Source organism: Corythoichthys intestinalis, chromosome 21 (assembly GCF_030265065.1).
Source record: "Corythoichthys intestinalis isolate RoL2023-P3 chromosome 21, ASM3026506v1, whole genome shotgun sequence".
NCBI classification, from domain to species: domain Eukaryota; kingdom Metazoa; phylum Chordata; class Actinopteri; order Syngnathiformes; family Syngnathidae; genus Corythoichthys; species Corythoichthys intestinalis.
This window is the reverse complement of record NC_080415.1, coordinates 36763098-36784012: the sequence shown is the minus strand read 5'-3', so window position 1 is coordinate 36784012 and position 20915 is coordinate 36763098. Positions and strand designations below refer to the sequence as shown.

Below are 20915 nucleotides of genomic sequence, written 5' to 3'. Positions count from 1 at the left end.
CCTTGAGCGCTGGTCCCGGCTGGTGGAGAGTGAGTCAGATCTGATAAGGGGGTCCACAGACACCCATTGTATTCATTCAGGGCATAATGGAAAACAGGAACATAGCAGTCCATATTTGGGCATATTGTGATTCAGTCTATAATAGTCAAGGCTATAAAGAGGCACACTCAAACAGGTTAATATAACAATGATGCTCTATGCTACAATGTTCTCATGCAAGCATAACAAAAGCATACAAAATATGATGTATAATGGTTGTGTTTTAAGCATGAATAAAATTCTCTCACACCATAGACTTCATAATTGTATTTACGGGTCACTTCCGTAGGCACTGCGCAACACCTTCAAGTAGAGGGCCGTCCTAGAGTCCGCTTAAGTTATTCACAGTTGGTCAACACATTCAGCAATCCAACGGCGGATTTAGGTTGAAAAAGTCTGAAAGCTGTACCGCATACAAACAGGAAGGATTGTCTCAGGAGTGATTTGTTCAAGGATTCAAGGTAATTATTACATTTTTCGTTTTTTCACAAGAATTTTCAACGTAAAAAGCTCTTTGTTGTAAGGCTGCCGCCCCATTGTCTTACAGACTAGCATCATTCTTCGACATATTTACGTAAAATAAATGCTAACTGCACCTTTTTTTTTTTTTTTTTTGTGCTTTTAACCAAGAATTGTGATTGTTGTACGTTCATATCTCTAAAGAATTCAGGGATTTAAGGGATTGAGGCTAGTCAGTAAGGAAATTTGCGGCCACCCTAAGTAAACAGAGCTTTTCCAGTGAACATTCTTCTGAATAAATGCTTAAGCATTTATTCAGAAGAATGTTCACCGGAAAAGCTGTGTTTATATTGGGCGGCCGCCATATTGACTAACAGACTAGCATCATACTTCGACATATTACCATAAAACAAAAGATAACTGCAAGGTTTGTTGCTTTTAACCAGGAATTTAGACTGTTGTACGTCCATATCTATAAAGAATTCAGGGATTTAAGCATTTATTCAGAAGAATTTTCACTGGAAAAGCTCTGTTTACATATGGCGGCCGCCACATTGACTAACAGACTAGCATTGTACTTCGACATATTTACATAAAATAAATGATAACGGCAAGGTTTTTTGCTTTTGACCAAGAATCAAGACTGTTTTGTGTCCATATCTATAAGAAATTCAGGGATTTAAGCATTTATTCACACAAATTTTCAACAAAAAAAGCTCTTTGTGATTCCACTCGGTCAGCCTTGACGGCCACGCCAACAATGCAGGCCCCCTATTAAGCGGCTCTGCGCCCCGTGTCCCGTCAATATCATTATGAAGTCTATGGCTGTGCTCTGGTTTGGCCCACATAAGGCTGTAAGTTGTTTCAGCTCATATATGTTTACGTATTTGTTTCTAATTAAGTTTAGAACTTCAGTTTCTGAAGATATGTGGGAGTGATTTGCTATGAGAATTGTAAAGACGTTAGCATTTGGATCCCCCCCGCCCCGGGATCCAGGGTGGTCCCTAGGGCCACTCATCAACTGGCCTTCAGGGATGGCAAGAGGGGTCACACCAACAACCCCACAGCAAAAAATCGGATTTGTGCATTAAGACCTATGAACCTAGCCTAATACTAATAAGTATTATCGTCCAAAAGACTAAGACAAAGACGAAAATTAAAAGGGCTGCCAAAAACAAAAACAACACTGATCATCTTTTTAAAGCACTTTTTAAAGTGTACTTGTTCTCACCTGACGCTGTGTTCTTTCTGTCCACCGAATTCGGATCCAACTCATCATGACTCAAAAAACTTTGGATTCTCTTCAATGAGACACTTGTCTGTAATGCAGAAAAAACACTGGAAACTGAAACTGGTGATCATGGATGAAAGACCATGTATACGCGACAACAATGATAAACCGCTGTTTTGTTAGCCAAGTGCTCGGGGTCTGAATTTCCTACGTCAACGTGTTCTGCTAAATCTAACATGTCCGTTATTAAATCCTGAGAGAGCTCATACAGAACCTCAGCAATCACTGCCACGTTGGGAAGTAAGGAGCACTAGCTTGACTACAGAGCCAAGTAGCTTGACTCATTCAACTCAAACCTACCTTGTTTACGCCCGCCCACCAAGTTTGATGAGATTATTTCATGTGGTACAAGGGGAACAAGAGTGCAAGAGTGAAATAAATCAAAATTGAAATATATATATAAAAATTGAAATCAATAAATAAAAATTGAAATCAATAAATAAATGCTGAAATAATAAGTCATGAAAAAAATAAATATATATTTGTATAAATAAATAAATGTTAAAATAAATAAATAAATCTCGAGAGAAAAAAAAATTATATATATATATATATATATTGGAATAAATAAATGGTGAAATACATAAAAATGGAAATAAATGTTGAAATAATTCAATAAAAATTTAAATAAATAAATATTGTAATAAATAAACATAATTTTAAATAAATAAAAATTGAACTATATCAGTAAAAATTTAAATAAATAAAACTTGAAAAAAATATTGGTATAAATAAATAAATAAATGTTGAAATAAATAAAAGTGGAAATAAATGTTGAAATAATTAAATAAAAATTGAAATAAATACATATTGAAATAAATACAAATAAATAAAAATTGAAATAAATAAATGTTGAAATAAATAAATCTAGAAAAAAAACAAATATATATAGGAATAAATAAATGCTGAAATAAAAAAAAAGTGAAATAAATAAAAATTGAAATATATCAATAAAAATTGAAATATATATTAAAAAAAATATATATACATATAAAAACTGAAATAAATAAAAATTGAAATATATCAATAAAAATTTAAATAAATAAAACTTGAAAAAAATATTGGTATAAATAAATAAATAAATAAATGTTGAAATAAATAAAAGTGGAAATAAATGTTGAAATAAATAAAAATTGAAATAAATACATATTGAAATAAATACAAATAAATAAAAATTTAAATAAATAAATGTTGAAATAAATAAATAAATCTAGAAAAAAACAAATATATATATAGGAATAAATAAATGCTGAAATAAATAAAAATGGAAATAAATGTTAAAAAAAAAGTGAAATAAATAAAAATTGAAATATATCAATAAAAATTGAAATATATATTAAAAAAAAATATATATATATATATATAAAAACTGAAATAAATAAATAACTGAAATTTAAATGTTTAAATAAATAAACATGAAAATAAATGTTGAAATACGGTAGTTAAATAAAAATTGAAATAAATACAAATACATTGAAATAAATAAGAAGTGAAATATATCAACAAAAATATAAATTGAAATAAATAAAAATTGAAATAAATAAATACTGGACTGTCTCAGAAAATTAGAATACACAATATTCTAATTTTCTGAGACAGTCCTGTATATTGTTCTATGTAAAGGACGTCAGCCAAGGTCGGCCCCCCACATTTTTACCACGCCAAATCTGGTCCCCTTTGCAAAAAGTTTGGACACCCCTGCTTTAAATGGTGGATTAATGTACAGGACTGTCTCAGAAAATTAGAATATTGTGTATTCTAATTTTCTGAGACAGTCCAGTACATACTGAAATTGAAGTTTTTTAATGACACATTTAATAATTTATTTAATTGTGTATTTATTGATTTCATTTTTGCACTCCTGGTCCTCCATACCGGGATAGCTCATCTGTATTTACTCATTTATTTTTTAATTGAAAAAATAAAAATCCACGATGCACTCAGGGCGCAAAGTAGCGGTGGATCATTGTATATCAATTCTTGGCAGGAGCATATCGATAACCTTTTAGGATCACACAAAATATCACGATATATCACCATTTCCATGTTTTATCACACCCCTTTTGTTAACGCAGATCGAGAAAGTGGCCCACCTGTACAAGGCTGCTGATGACTTGGGGAAGCATGTTGAGAGGGAAACGAAGTATGTTAAAAAGTGAAAGAGACACAAAAGCCTTCTCCGCATCCAGGATGTTGTTCTCATCCACCGTCACATACACAGCAAAAGTCGTCAATGCAACCTGAAAAGAAAAACAACCAAGTGATTATAAAGTCATTTTGATTGTTTGACTAGGCTGACCGGAAAAAATAAAACAGCTTCCAGACATCTTACATTACCAAAAAAGGGGCACTGGTCCAAGCCATGGTGGACAACGCTCCCAAGTACGCCGCCTTCTTCAGCACATTGAGTTCCTTCTGCCGAATGGCCAGCACCTTCTCCTTGAAGGAGTTCTCCCAGGCGTATAACTTCAGTACTTTAATGCCATTAAGAATCTCATTCATGAGTTTAATACGACTGTCTTTGTGCTGCATCTGTTCCACCTGGGAGGGAAAAAAAATGAAATCGGAGCGCAAAAATTACTGTGAGAAACAAATTTAAGTAACACATTTTTTGCAGTATAAGGTATATAGGGCACACAGCATTATAACGCGTATTAGTAACAGTAGTAGTTTTTGGGGTTACAGTGGCTCACATTTCTCCATAAAATCACCATCAAATGTGATCTGATCTTTATCAAAATCCCACAGATGAAAAAAACGTGTCTGGTTGAACTAAAACCGCCCAAACATTTATAGGTTTTCATATTTTAATGAGGATAGTATGCAAACAATGACAGAAGGGGGAAAAATGCGTAAGTGAATCATCACATTTAATATTTTGTGCCCCCCGTTTGGCAGCAATAACGTCAACCAGATGCTTCCTGTAGCTGCAGATCAGTCTTGCACATCAATCAGGACTAATCTTGGCACATACAAAACTGCTGTAGTTCAGTCAGATTCCTGGGATGTCTGGCATGAATCGCTGTCTTTAGGTCATGCCACAGCATCTCAATGGGGTTCAAATCTGGACCACTCCAGAACGTGTATTTTGTTCTTCTGAAATCTTTCTGAAGTTGGTTTACTCCTGTCTTTTGGATCATTGTCTTGTTGCAGCATCCATCCTCTTTTTAGCTTCAAGTGTCTGACAAACGGCCCCAGGTTTTCTTGCAAAACTTTTGAATTCATTCTTCCATTAATGATCCCAAGTTGTCCAGGCACTGAGGCAGCAAAACAGCCCCAAACCATGACGTTCCCTGCACCATGCTTAACGGTGGGAATGAAGTGTTGGTGTTGGTGAGCTGTTCCATTTTTCCTCCAAACATGATGTTGCGTGTTACTCCCAAACAATTCAACTTTGGTTTGACCAGTCCACAAAATATTTTGCCAAAACCTCTGTGAAGTGTCCAAGTGCCTTTTTGCGAACATTAAATGAGCAACAATGTTGTTTTTTTTTTAGACAGCAGTGGCTTCCTCAGTGGAGTCCTCCCATGAACACCATTCTTGAGCATAGCTTTACATATAATTGATGTGTGCACAGAGATATTGGACCGCGCCAGTGATTTCTGTAAGTCTTTAGCAGACACTCTAGGATTCTTTTACACCTCTCTGAGTATTCTGCGCTGAACTTTTGACGTCATTTTTGGTGGACCGCCACTTCTTGTGAGAGAAAAACAGTGCCAAACTCTCTCCATTTGTAGACAACGTCTCTGAGTGTCATTTCATGAACTTTCAAACTTTTAGAGATGGTTTTGTATCCTTTCCCAGCTTTATACAAATCAACAATCCTTGATCGCAGGTCTTCAGACAGCTCTTTTGACCGAGCTATGATGCACATCAATGCTTCTCATCGAGACATTTCTTACCAGGTGTGTGTTTTATAGTGGGCAGGACAACTTTAAATCACTCATCAGTGACTGGGCACACACCTGACGTAAAATGTTTAGCAAAAACTGGTTTCAATTGCTCTTTCAGTCTCCTTTGGTTCACTTACATACTAATTTTTCTCCCCTTCTGTCATTGTTTGCATGCTATCCTCATTAAAATATGAAAACCTATAAATGTCTGGGTGATTTTAGTTGAAGCAGACGCTGTATTTTCATCTGTGTGATTTTGCCAAAGATCAGATCACATTTGATGGTGATTTTATGCAGATATGTGAGAAATTCCAAAAGGTTCAGCTACTTTTTTCATACCACTGTATGTTATACATCCACTAGATGGCGCTGCGCTCAATGGAATGTAATGCCATGAGTTTCTGGCTATAACTCAGTTTCAGTACTCAATTTTTCCCAGTACATTTTAGGCATTTATCTTCAAGATGCTGTAATGGTAAGTGTAAAAATGCAATTACATAACACCAACGTGTAAATGAACCGCCCATCAATACCTGGTAGGCACGACTTTTCATGGCTATAACAGCATTAAACGGGATTAGCAGGATCATGACAGCAACTCCAGCGAGAACCGAGGGGCCAAGATTCTGTGGAATAGACACACACAACACCAGGCATCAGCAATGATGACAACTAAGATTCTGCACATACACAGAACATACAGAGGGGACAAAAAGTATTTGGCAACCACAGTTCTGTTTTGATAGAATAAAGGAGCTCATATTAAAGATGTGCCGATCGATCGGGTCCGATCACGTCATTTTCAAAGTATCGGACTCGGCAAAAAAATATCTCACATGCCATTTTTTTTTTTTTTTAAATTAAATCAATTTCTAATTGTATTTAACGTTACAGACAAAATGTCTTAGATTCATCCAGAGTCTTTAGTTTTGGCTTAAAGTAGGGCTATCAAACTTATCGCGTAAACAGCGGTAATTAATTTTTTTTTTAATTAATCCAATAAAATATTTAATGCAATTAACGCATGCGCTGCACGACCCACTCACGCATTGTCACGTTCAATCTATAATGCCGCCGTTTTACCTATATATAGAGCTAATAGGCAGCGTAAAATGAGTAGAGAGAATTTTGGCAGTCTTTGGAGCCTATTTTTAATTGGCCAAAGCCTTAAAATCGCTCTCTCAAAAATTAGAAATATCGTGGGAAGCAATGTGGGGAAGAACGTTGGTTGTTGATCTTTTCCTTAACACCCTGTGTTACCTCCCAACGCAGAGAAGATATATCAATTGGTGCCACTACGCACAGTCATGGTTGCACTTCCCATCATGCATTTGGGCAGAACAGTTAAATGGCTACAGTATCATTTACTGAAAGCTCAACAAATACACTAGATGGCAATATTTAGTCACAATATACAAAGTCTCATTTTTCCTTTAAGAATTACAAGTCTTTCTATCCGTGGATCCCTCTCACAGTAAGAATGTTAATAATGTAAATGCCATCTTGAGGATTTATTGTCATAATAAACAAATACAGTACTTATGTACTGTATGTTGAATGTAAATATTCATCCGAGTTTTATTCATTTTTTTCTTAATGCATTGCCAAAATGTATAGGATCGGGAAAAATTATCGGGAATGATTGGAATTGAATAGGGGCAAAAAAAAAAAACAAAAAAAAAAAAAAAAAAAAAAACAATTGGATCGGGAAATATCGGGATCGGCAGATACTCAAACTAAAATGATCGGGATCGGATCGGGTGCAAAAAAACATGATCGGAACAACCCTAGCTCATATATTGCATTCAAAAGGCTACTGGAAAAAAAACAAATGTTTTTGCACTTTGTCACATCCCATTGTACCTGCCAGAGGAAATATAGCGCGAGCATAATCTGAAGAGGAGCAGACCACAGCATGTTGAGGAAAGTGGTGAGGTCCATGAACCTCTGAGCATCCACGGACATCAGGTTCACCACCTCTCCCACTGTGGACGAGCGTTTGGCAGCATTGGTGATTACCAACGACTGCAGATGAGAGACAAAAACAAGATGCTAAGTTTGAAAATGTTGACTTGCAACTACTGTAAGTATTATAATGAGGGGTGGGAATGTCTGAGTACATCACGATACAATTTGCCATAAACGGCACATGGGGACTACCTGTACAGTGGTGTGAAAAAGTATCTGAACCTTTTGGAATTTCTCACATTTCTGCATAAAAACACCATCCAATGTGATCTGATCTTTTTCAAAATCACACAGATGTAAAAACAGTGTCTGCTTGAGCTAAAACCACTCAAACATTTATCAGCTTTCATATTTTAATGAAGGTAGCATGTAAACAATGACAGAGGGGGGAAAAAAATAAGTAAGTGAACCCTCTGCCTAAGGAGACTTAAAGAGCAGTTGAAACTAAAGATGTCCCGATCGATCGGGTCCGATCACGTCATTTTCAAAGTATTGGAATCGGCAAAAAAATATCGGACATGCCTTTTTTAATATATATATATATATATATATATATATATATATATATATATATATATATATATATATATATATATATATATATATATATATTTTTTTCTTTTAATTAAATCGTTTTCTAATTGTATTTCACGTTACAGACCAAATGTCTTACAGTCATCCAGAGTGTTTAGTTTTGGCTTAAAGTAGGACTGTCAAATTTATCGCGTTAACGGCGGTAATTAATTTGTTTTCTAATTAATCACATTAAAATATTTCATGCAATTAACGCATGCGCTGCACGACCCACTCACGCATTGTCGCATTCAATCTATAAAGGTGCCGTTTTACCTATATATAGAGCTAAAAGGCAGTGTAAAATGAGTAGAGTGAATTTAGGCAGTCTTTGGAGTCTTTATTTAATTGGCTAAAGCCTTAAAATCCCCCTCACAACAATTAAAAATATCGTGGGAAGCAATGTGGGGAAGAAAGGTAGTAGGTGATCTTTTTCTTAGCACCCTATGTTATTTCTCAACGCAGAGAAGATATATCAATTGGTGTCACTACGCACGGTCATGGTTGCACTTCCCATCATGCATTTGGGCAGAACAGCTAAATGGCTACAGTATCATTTACTGAAAGCTCAACAAATACACTAGATGGCAATATTTAGTCCCAATATACAAAGTCACATTTTATCCTTTAAGAATTACAAGTCTTTCTATCCGTGGATCCGTCTCATAGAAAGAATGTTAATAATGTAAATGCCATCTTGAGGATTTATTGTCATAATAAACAAATACAGTACTTATCCGAGTTTTATTCATTTTTTTCTTAATGCATTGCCAAAATGTATATGATCGGGAAAAATTATCGGGAATGATTGGAATTGAATCGGGAGCAAAAAAAAAAAAAAAAAGCAATCGGATCGGGAAATATCGGGATCGTCAGATACTCAAACTAAAACGATCGGGATCGGATCGGGAGGAAAAAAACAACCCTAGTTGAAACCAATTTTTACCAAACAATTCAAGTCAGGTGTGTGGCCAATCACTGATGAGTGGTTTAAAGTGCTTGTGACACGAAAAAGCATGTTTATTTCATAATACACGCGGTATTTTATGCTCCTGAATGATATGGACCGCTTGGATGTGTGTGGAAGCGATCGCTATATTTATTTAGTTTTTTGAATCCCGCGCCAGGAAAATGAGTGACTTCCGGCTTCGGTCTCGCATTGAGGAGGAGGGCGCTGTGACGTGTACGGTAGAAGACGTCCTCTTCACGCTACAGTGTACTGTTGTGTATGAGGACGAAGGATTCAGCTGATTTTGCGGATTAATACTTTTATTTTTTGCATCACGCCAGCCAAACGGCTGCAGAAAAATCATTCTGTATGCGGGAGAGGCGTATGCGCCTTTTTGGAGTTTCAAAAGGTTCCCATTCACCGTGGATATTTACTGTGGGACCATTGGACTTACAAGGAAGTGAGTAAACATCTTGTTTTGTATTATGTCAAATACGAATACAGTGATTACAAAGTAAACACTATAAAATTCCTTTAAATAAAGGACTACTTACGTTTGATCATTGATAGGCATGTAAAAAGCTATCCTCACGCTCATTAGCAGTTAGCACGTTAGCTACACAACAATTCCAGCCACCCTCCTCCAGGGAACGAACTGTAAATTGCTCTCCGCCGGGCGGTTTGCCGATCCGCAAAGAAACTCGACAACCGGGTCGTCATGTCAAATAATCCAGGCTAGTTATGTGTGATTTTCCACTTCGAAGACTTTGAAACATCCCTCGGTTCGGGTTAGCATGTCGGCTAGCTGTCACTCCTTCTGGTCTGTTTACATTCTCCGAAGCCGGGGAAGGGAAATGACATATGTCCGATTTAGGTGTCATAAAATATCGTTCGGCAGGTGTGACAGTAAAGGTAAAGTCGACTGTTTTGACCATTATGGAGTAATTTTGCCATGTCGTCTTGAATAAATGGATTTTTATTATTTTATATTCCATTTAGCACAAGTTATTTGTCATGACCATGCCATTTATTTAGCAATTGGGGAAAGTACTTGGGTAAAAAGAATATCCTGTAAAAATATTGAAGTAAAGAGACAGAAACAATGACATTTTGCCGCTCTCTTCGTCGCGTTTTCCTCATTGTGAATAGTTCCCCCTCGACGGGCTGACTGGTCCTTCTCAAGCCATTTATATAGCTATTGGGGAAAAATACTTGGATAAAAAGAATATCCTGTAAAAATATTGAAGTAAAGAGACAGAAACAATGACATTTTGCCGCTCTCATCGTCGCGTTTTCCTCATTGTGAATAGTTCCCCCTCGACGGGCTGACTGGTCCTTCTCAAGCCATTTATATAGCTATTGGGGAAAATACTTGGATAAAAAGAATATCCTGTAAAAATATTGGGAGTAGAGAGACTGAAACAATGACATTTTGCAGCTCTCTTCGTCTCGTTTTCCTCGTTCTGAACAATTCCCCCTCAATGGGCTGAATAGTAAAACCGATGAGCCTAGTCTACCGCTGACGTCATCCACCTGTTGGGGACGCTAAAGCCCTATAATTGTAGGCGTGGCTAACCGGCAGATTAAAAGACTAATTTCTCGTCATCTGCGCTTTGCTAAATTGTTGTATATGGTCGAATCGTCTCAAAATATGATTCTAATTCACATAATAATGCCATTTAAGACTTTTTTTTCTGGTGTCGTATGCTCTTTAAGTCTGACCTGCCCACTGTAAAACATACACCTGGTAAGAAATGTCTTGATGAAAAGCATTGTTTGATGTGCATCATGGCTCAGTCAAAAAAGCTGCGTGAAGACCTGCGATCAGGGATTGTTGATTTGTATTTGTAAAGCTGGGAAAGGATACAAAACCATCTCTAAAAGTCTGGATGTTCATCAATCGACAGTCAGAGAAGTTGTCTACAAATGGAGTTTGGCACTGTTGATTCTCTCCCAAGGAGTGGCCGTCCACCAAAGAGGACGCCAAGAGTTAAGCACAGAATACTCAGAAAGGTAAAAAAGAACCCTTTAGCATCTGCTATAGACTTACAGAAATCACTGGCACAGTCCAATATCTCTGCACAGATCAGCTATATGTGAAACTATGGCCAAGAATGGTGTTCATGGGAGGAGTCTACAAAGGAAGCCACTGCTGTCTAAAAAAACTGTTGCTCGTTTAATGTTCGCAAAAAGGCACTGAGACACTCCACAGAAATTTAGGCAAAATAATTGGTGGACGGATGAAACCAAAGTTAAATCGTTTGGGATCAACACACAACGTCGTGTGGAGGAAAAATTTAACAGCTCACCAACATCAACACCTCATCCCCACCGTGAAGCGTGGTGGAGGAAGCATCATGATTTGGGGCTGTTTTGCTCCCTCTGGATCTGGACAACTTGGAATCATTAATGGAAGAATGAATTCAAAAGTTTACCAGGATGTTTTATAGGAAAACCTTGACGCCATCCATCAGACAATTGAAGCTAAAAAGAGGATGGATGCTGCAACAAGACAATGATCCAAAACAGAATGAAATCACTTTCAGAAAGGTTTCAGGAGAACGAAATACATGTTCTGGAGTGGCCAAGTCCAAGTACAGACTTGAACCACATTGAGATGCTGTGGCATGACCTAAAGACAGCCATTCATGCCAGACATCCCTGGTATCTGACTGAATTACAGCAGTTTTGTAGAGAAGAATGGGCCAAGATTAGTCCTGATTGATGTACCAGTCTGATCTGCAGCTACAGGAAGCGTCTGGTTGATGTTTTTGCTGCCACAAAATATTAAATGTGATGGCTCACTGACTTATTTTTTCCCCCTTCGGTCGTTGTTTGCATACTAACCTCATTAAAATATGAAAACCAATAAATGTTTGGGTGGTTTTAGTTAAAGCAGACACTGTGTTTTCATCTGTGTGATTTTGACAAAGGTCAGATCACATTTGATGCCAAATGGCAAAAAAAAAATTGCCACATGGCAAAAAAATGCCACATGGCAAAAAAAACCTTTGCCACATGGCATAACATTCCTGCCACATGGCAAACAAATGTTGGGTGGTTTTAGTTAAAGCAGACACTGTGTTTTCATCTGTGTGATTTTGACAGAGGTCAGATCACATTTGATGCCACATGGCAAAAAAAAAAAAAATTGCCACATAGCAAAAAAAATTGCCACATGGCAAATCATTTTTGCCGCATGGCAAAAAAATGCCACATGGCAAAAAAAAATTGCCACATGGCAAAAAAATGCTACATGGTAAAACATTTCTGCCACATGGCAAAAAAATGTTGGGTGGTTTTAGTTAAAGCAGACACTGTGTTTTCATCTGTGTGATTTTGACAAAGGTCAGATCACATTTGATGCCACATGGCAAAAAAAAAAAATGCCACATGGCAAAAAAAATGCCACATGGCAAAAAAATGCCACATGGCGAAAAAAATTTGCCACATTGCAAAAAAAATGCCATATGGCAAAACATTTTTGCCACATGGCAAAAAAAATGTTGGGTGGTTTTAGTTAAAGCAGACACTGTGCTTTCATCTGTGTGATTTTGACGAAGGTCAGATCACATTTGATGCCACATGGCAAAAAAAAATTGCCACATGGCAAAAAAAAATTTTTGCCACATGGCAAAAAAAATTGCCGCATGGCAAAAAAATTTTGCCACATGGCAAAAACCACTTTTGGTTTTCAGCCCTGCTGTGATTTTATGCAGAAATGTGAGAATTTCCAAAAGCTTCAGATACTTTTTAATACCACTGTATATCAATAACCTTTTGGGCAATAAAGTATTGCGATAAATCACCTTTTCGATATATGCTCACACCCCTAATTATAACGAGACATCAGATATGCACGTACGTACCTTCCTGTAGATAGCGCCAATAAGCGCTGTGCGTATGTGCATGCCGGTAACAAAGCAATACTGAAAGTGCTGGTGCAGGATGAGAGTTTGCAAAAAAGCTGTGAAGAACATGAGGAAGGCTAGCGCGTATCCCCACCAGTCAGGAACACCTTTTTGCTTTGTGAAGGAGATCAACATTCTGTCATGAAAGCAAACACAAACAAATACATTTGAATTCCAACTTTTAGTACCCATGAAGTACCCATAATTCTATTTACCTGAGTAGCTGAGGATTAACAAATGTGATGACATCCTGCAGAAGCTTGTAAGCGGAACCAATCAGGAAGTAGGGTCCGAAGGCTCTGATGAGTGAACGTAAAAACGACGGCTGGCGGGGTATGACTTTTTGACTTGACAGCAGGACTTCAACTTCTTCTGGGCTGGTTTCACTTTCACTTCCTATGTGGTTGGTAGTAGATGGTGGAGGCTTGGAGTAGGCGACGTCATTGGATAGATTCTGTTTACTGGAAAGTGGATAAAGTTCAAGTGAACGTGACAGGGTTTTATTTCCCTAATCCCATGATAATAAGAGCAGGGGTGGGAACCTCGTGGTAACTCAATACGATACCATTTGCGAGACAGTTATGAAAATTTCAAACCCGCCCATTATTTTTAATTTGGAGAACTTGCAAAACAGCAGTTCAAATACTTATTTTCCTCCCTGTATGAGAATGCCTCTCAAATCAACATGGTGGACTGCAATATGCAAAGGTGTGTTAGTGAGGAATTCCATGTAAAACATGATGTTATAACTAAAGATCCCGATCGATCGGGTCCGATCACGTCATTTTCAAAGTATCGGAATATGCAAAAAAATATCGGACATGCCTTTTTTAATATATATATATATTTTTTAATTAAATCGTTTTCTAAATGTATTTAACATTACAGACAAAATGTCTTACACTCATCCAGAGTCTTTAGTTTTGGCTTAAAGTAGGGCTATCAAATGTATTGCGTTAACGGCGGTAATTACTTTTTTTAAATTAATCACGTTAAAATATTTAACGCAATTAACGAATGCGCTGCACGACCCACTCACGCATTGTCGCGTTCAATCTATGATGGCGGCCCTTTACCTATATATATAGAGCTAATAGGCAGCGTAAAATGAATTTTGACAGTCTTTGGAGCCTTTTCTTAATTGGCTAAAGCCTTAAAATCCCTCTCTCAACAATTAGAAATATCGTGGGAAGCAATGTGAGGAAGAAAGGTAGTAGTTGATCTTTTTATTGACACCCTATGTTATTTCCCAACGCAGAGAAGATATATCAGTTTGTGCCACTACGCACAGTCATGGTTGCATTTCCCATCATGCATTTGGGCAGAACAGTTAAATGGCTACAGTATCATTTACTGAAAGCTCAACAAATACACTCGATGGCAATATTTAGTCACAATATACAAAGTCACATTTATCCTTTAAGAATTACAAGTCTTTCCATCCTTGGATCCCTCTCACAGAAGGAATGTTAATAATGTAAATGCCATCTTGAAGATTTATTGTCATGATAAACAAGTACAGTACTTATGTACTGTATGTCGAATGTACAGTATATATTCGTCCGAGTTTTATTCATTGTTTTCTTAATGCATTGCCAAAATGTATATGATCGGGAAAAATTATCGGGAATGATTGGAATTGATCGGGATCGGGAAATATCGGGATCGGCAGATACTCAAACTAAAACGATCGGGATCGGATCGGGAGCAAAAAAACATGATCGGAACAACCCTAGTTATAACACATGTGTCCAAGCCTGAATTTTGTCATGTTGTTCGTTTTGACATATCACGTGGTGGTTTTAGGACATTCTTTTTTGAATCACCCACTATATTACAGTAATACTGCTGTCCTTTGCTAAAACGCGGTTCAACTTACTCAGCCTCGCCATTTTGCAGGTTTTGCTTGTGTGTGTGTATGTGGGCGGGGGGTAATTATGTTTTTTGTTTGTTTAAATACAGTGTGTGCATTGGCTATTGTGATTGCAAGTGCGATGCACTGAAATAAGTGTGAGAAAATCTCTTATTTTGTTTCCCAGCGTGAAAGTGTGGCTAAATGCACGCAATTACGATTCGCCGTGCTTCAGACTCCTCCACGAGAGTAAGAAACTATTGTAAGAGTGAGTTGCAAAAACATTTGTTTGCATATGATGTAAAAACAAAACAAAAACACTACATTTAAAACGCAGGATAGTGAAGTACAGTGGTATGAAAAAGTATCTGGGATTTTCCACATTTCTGCATAAAACCACCATCAAATGTGATCTGATCTTTGTCAAAATTACACAGATGAAAAAACAGTGTCTGCTTTAACTAAAACCACCCAAACATTTATGGCTTTTCATATTTTAATGAGGATGGTATGCAAACAATGACAGAAGGGGGAAGAATAAGTAAGTGAACCCTCTGCCTAAGGAGACTCAAAGAGCAATTAAAATCAATTCTGACCAAACATTTTAAGTCAGGTGTGTCCCCAATCACTGATGAGTGGTTTAAAGCTGCCCTCCCTACTATAAAACACACACCCGGTAAGAATTGTCTTAATGAGAAGCATCCAGCAAAGTCTGGATGTTCATCAATCAACAGTCAGAGAAGCTTTTCTCCCAAGGAGTGGCCGTCCACCAAAGATGACGCCAGCGCAGAATACTCAGAGAGGTACAAAAGAACTGTAGAGTGTCTGCTAAAGACTTACAGAAATCACTGGCACGGTCCAATATCTCTGTCCACACATCAACTATATGTAAAACTATGGCTAAGAATGGTGTTCATTGGAGGACTCCACTGCTGTCTAAAAAAAAAAAATTGTTGCTCGTTTAATGTTCGCAAAAAGGCACTTGGAGACTCCACAGACGTTTTGGCAAAATATTTTGTGGACTGATGAAACCAAAGTTGAATTGTTCGGGAGTAACACACAATGTTATGTGTGGAGGAAAAATTTAACAGCTCACCAACATCAACACCTCATCTCCAACGTGAAGGATGGTGGAGGGAGCATCATGATTTGGGGCTGTTTTGCTACCGCAGGGCCTGGACAACTTGCAATCATTATTTGAAGAATACACGTTCTGAAGTGACCAGACTTGAACCCCGTTGAGATGTTGTGGCATGACCTGAAGACAGCGATTCATGCCAGACATCCCAGGAATGTGACTGAACTACCGCAGTTTTGTAGCGAAGAATGGGCCAAGATTAGTCCTGATCAATGTGCCAGACTGAATTGCAGCTACAGGAAGCGTCTGGTTGAAGTTATTGCTGCCAAAGGGGGGCCACAAAACATTAAATGTGATGGTTCACTTACTTATTTTCCCCCTTCTGTCATTGTTTGCATACTATCCTCATTAAATATGAAAATCTATACATGTTTGGATGGTTTTAGTTAAAACAGACACTGTTTCTTCATCTGTGTGATTTTAACAAAGATCAGCTCACATTTGATGGTGATTTGATATAGAAATGTGAGAAATTCCAAAAGTTTCAGCTGCTTTTTCATACCACTGTACCTTCCAAATACCATGTGTGAAAATTACCTCTTTGCTTTGGCTTGCTCCTTCTCCCACTCTTTGAGAAGTTTGGGCACCATTGCCTTGGAGCTGTCGCGTGGATTCAGAGACCAGAGGTCCTTGGCCTCAAGAGGCATTTTGTATCCTTTGATGGCCATACTGAGGGGAAAAAAACGATCTTACATCAGAAAATTTAACAACAATATTGTTCACTACCAATTTATATAATCTTTCTTCATTGGGAAAAAACTAGCATGCCTTTCCCCACTCTAAGAGCTTATTTTGTAAGAAATGACTTCCCCTAACCCTTAATTGAGTTTCCTAGAACTCACTAATCACCATTTCTCTACTCCAGGTTCAGATTTCCAGTCCAGTACAAATGGCCACCGACATAGAGAAGCTGCCGTGCCTGGACCAAATATACCAGATAGCAACTAATGTCATTACCCCACATAAATTACAAGGATAAATAACATCTGATTAAATAATACAGCTATGACAAATGAATAAATTCATGACAATGACCAATTAATGTTGTTGTGTACACACATGTTACAGTAATATCAAATCATTGCTATTTACCGTATTTTCTCCACTGTAAGGCGCATCGGAGTATAAGGCGCACATTCAATGAATTGCCTATTTGTTTTCATATATAAGGCACAGAATTAGCAGAGGTGGGTAGAGTAGCCAAAACGTTTACTCAAGTAAGAGTAGCGTTACTTCAGAATAATATTTCTCAAGTAAAAGCATCCATCCAAAAAATGTACTCAAGTATAAGTAAAAAGTGTTAGGTGAAAAGAATACTTAAGAAATGAGTAACATTGTGAGTAACTGCTTACAATGTTAGATTTTTTTTTTTTTTTTTAATGAACAATAGTATTTTTTTCTCAGCACAGTTTATCTATATGAACTGTTATTATTATACTGTACTATAACATGTTTCATATCCACATTAAGTCAACGAAAGACTAAAAAAAAAAAAAAAAAGATAATTGAATTCCAGCGAGAGAAAAAAAACTGGATTATGCAACTGGATTTATAAGGCACACTATGAGAAAATTAAGGCGTTTAGTTGTGCCTTTTCGGCTTAGAGGTGGTTAGAGCAGCTAAAAATTTTACTCAAGTAAGAGTAGCGTTACTTCAAAATAATATTACTCATGTAAAAGTCATCCAAAAAAATGTACTCAATCACAAGTAAAATAGTATTTGGTGAAAAGAATACTCTCAAGTAATGAGTAACATTGTGAGTAACTGCTTATTTTTTTATGATTATTTTATGAGCACAAAGTTATCTATATGGACTATTGTTATAATGATGCTGTACAATAACACATTACATAAACACATTAAGCCAAAGAAATAGAAAAAAAATCCTTGAACTCCAATGACAGAATTTTTTTTTTTCAAGAAATGAAGCATTATTCGTCCAAAGAGCATTACTGCTCTCTGGTGGAGAAAATAGTTCCACGTTTGAATAGTGAAGCGTTCCTTTATAATTACGATTTCGAAATTAAAACGATCATATCTCCAGTTTTCCGTGGTCAATCGATTCCAAATAAAAACTGGGAGAGAGGTTAATGTCAGCGCTTTCGAGTCATGTTGAGGGCAGCGCTCTATATCAAGTACTTCATTTGTTATGGTGCTTTAAAGACAGCACATGATTGAACAGACTAGCGTGAAGATCGAAGGGAAAGCTTGCGTCTGACTGGTGTAATGGAGTCATGTGATTATTTTTGCGACGTCTCATTGGTGAAATCGGTAGAGCTACCCCGGTAATTCAACAGGCACGTCTCTTCTCTTAGCATTTCTGGTAAAAATAAATAAATAAATGTAATATGCGGCTTCACAAATCTACTCAAGTAAAAAGTATAGCTTAGTAAAACAATTCTTAGAAGTACATTTTTCTCAAGAAGTTACTCAAGTAAATGTAACGGAGTACATGTAACGCGTTACTACCCACCTCTGCTTATAGTGTGGAAATAACGGTATTTAAAATGCTTGTCTGTGGACATGTTGCATCAAGCAAGACGGACCAACCTTGTGAACCACCAGAACGTCATGGTTGATAGAAAACCAGCCATGGATTCAGGGCAGACATTCTGGACAAAAAAACAAATTAAAAAAGAAGAAAAACAACAGCGGAATGACAACAAGCGGTTAAACGAAACAAAAACAACAGTTTTTAACAACCAAGTGCTAGATATGTAAGACCCGATTTATAAAGCAAATATCATCTTCATAGCATTCTGGACTTTCAATGTACTATTTTATCAAAACATACATGTTCTAACATGCTGACATAGAGGAATTCTGAGGAAACAGGCTGACTCACAGGGTCTGTAACAACGTTGGAGAAGAGAGGAGGCTTCTCATTGAAGCAGCACAGGATTAGCTCCAAGACCACTAAGCCAAAGTAGAAGTAGAACGTAGTGAAGCGCAGCTTGTCTGTAACTTCAACCTGGCATTTGAACATAAGACAAACGCACATAGTACATGAAGATGGTTATAATCTGTGCAGGAAACGCCTTTATAAAGGGTGGTTTGATTTCAGGTAGCGTGAACTCAACATAAGAGTGGTCTGCTAAGCCAGTGTAGCTCATATTTAGCAGTCTTCTTCAGCTCGAATCAAAATGCCTTTTAAAGCTGAAACTATTTTAACTCATTTAATCCCAGCCATTTTCACCAGAGCAACCCCCTTCGCTCCCGGCCGTTTTACTGGATTTTGACTGATTTTGCAAGGCCCACAGAAAATTCTTTTCTATTGCTATATAAACATGGAACCAGTGTTGTTAATCTTACTTTAAAAAAGTAATTAATTATAGGTACAAATTACTGCTCCGAAAAAGTAATTATGTTGGTAATTCAATTACCTGAATGTGAGAGTAATTAGTTACTTGGCAAAGTAACTGGTGATAATTTTCATGTTTTTTTTTTTCTTCAAAAAAAAAAACAAAAAAAAAACTTAGGTCACACTATGTAGAGTTTAAAAGGTTTTTGGGACACATGGCCCTAGCCCAATTCTTTACCCTAATTTACCCTTTACCCTGAATCGACTGTTAAAAGTAGTTAGAATTGCTCCCATTATTGCATTAGTTCCCTTCTGTCCACTTTTGACATGTGGAAGTTTTAAAACTGTTTCATCATTTAAAGATAGATTCAAGTCAAGATTTTGCCGATTTAGGAGTATTTCAGATAAAAAGTTACTTAGGTTCGCTAGGAAGGTTCTCTACAACAGAGCCTTCCTAAGAAGTCTACTGCTTTAAGATGGCGGCTGTTTAGCACGCATCTAGTTCCTATACTGTACATGTTGCTAACGCCCCCGTGTCTGTCATTTCGCATCTAGTTCTATATACAGTGCCTTGCAAAAGTATTCGGCCCCCTTGAATCTTGCAACCTTTCGCCACATTTCAGGCTTCAAACATAAAGATATGAAATTTAATTTTTTTGTCAAGAATCAACAACAAGTAGGACACAATCGTGAAGTGGAACAACATTTATTGGATAATTTAAACTTTTTTAACAAATAAAAAACTGAAAAGTGGGGCGTGCAATATTATTCGGCCCCTTTACTTTCAGTGCAGCAAACTCACTCCAGAAGTTCAGCGAGGATCTCTGAATGATCCAATGTTGTCCTAAATGACCGATGATGATAAATAGAATCCACCTGTGTGTAATCAAGTCTCCGTATAAATGCACCTGCTCTGTGATAGTCTCAGGGTTCTGTTTAAAGTGCAGAGAGCATTATGAAAACCAAGGAACACACCAGGCAGGTCCGAGATACTGTTGTGGAGAAGTTTAAAGCCGGATTTGGATACAAAAAGATTTCCCAAGCTTTAAACATCTCAAGGAGCACTCTGCAAGCCATCATATTGAAATGGAAGGAGCATCAGACCACTGCAAATCTACTAGGACCCGGCCGTCCTTCCAAACTTTCTTCTCAAACAAGGAGAAAACTGATCAGAGATGCAGCCAAGAGGCCCATGATCACTCTGGATGAACTGCAGAGATCTACAGCTGAGGTGGGAGAGTCTGTCCATAGGACAACAATCAGTCGTACACTGCACAAATCTGGCCTTTATGGAAGAGTGGCAAGAAGAAAGCCATTTCTCAAAGATATCCATAAAAAGTCTCGTTTAAAGTTTGCCACAAGCCACCTGGGAGACACACCAAACATGTGGAAGAAGGTGCTCTGGTCAGATGAAACCAAAATTGAACTTTTTGGCCACAATGCAAAACGATATGTTTGGCGTAAAAGCAACACAGCTCATCACCCTGAACACACCATCCCCACTGTCAAACATGGTGGTGGCAGCATCATGGTTTGGGCCT

General features: G+C 37.3%; 1 protein-coding gene across 8 annotated transcripts in view; it reads right to left on the bottom strand.

Moving 5' to 3' along the window:
* Window positions 1-20915, bottom strand: part of abcc3 (ATP-binding cassette, sub-family C (CFTR/MRP), member 3) — a 94088-nt gene that overhangs the window by 42325 nt on the left and 30848 nt on the right. For 6 of the 8 annotated variants that reach the window (XR_009061727.1, XM_057825566.1, XM_057825564.1 and 3 more), the window contains exons 5-14: window positions 18919-19044; window positions 18624-18685; window positions 16611-16742; window positions 13299-13544; window positions 13042-13219; window positions 7546-7707; window positions 6216-6308; window positions 4127-4330; window positions 3883-4029; window positions 1730-1817 (exon numbers count right to left, since the gene is read on the bottom strand). Coding sequence is in view for 7 of the 8 variants with exons in the window: in XM_057825566.1 (XP_057681549.1) it covers window positions 1730-1817; window positions 3883-4029; window positions 4127-4330; window positions 6216-6308; window positions 7546-7707; window positions 13042-13219; window positions 13299-13544; window positions 16611-16742; window positions 18624-18685; window positions 18919-19044 (1438 nt within the window). In the remaining variant the exon portion in view is untranslated. Of the gene's footprint in view, window positions 1-1729; window positions 1818-3882; window positions 4030-4121; window positions 4331-6215; window positions 6309-7545; window positions 7708-13041; window positions 13220-13298; window positions 13545-16610; window positions 16743-18623; window positions 18686-18918; window positions 19045-20915 lie in introns of those variants that run through there. The other 2 variants (XM_057825568.1, XM_057825567.1) reach the window with 2 other exon arrangements.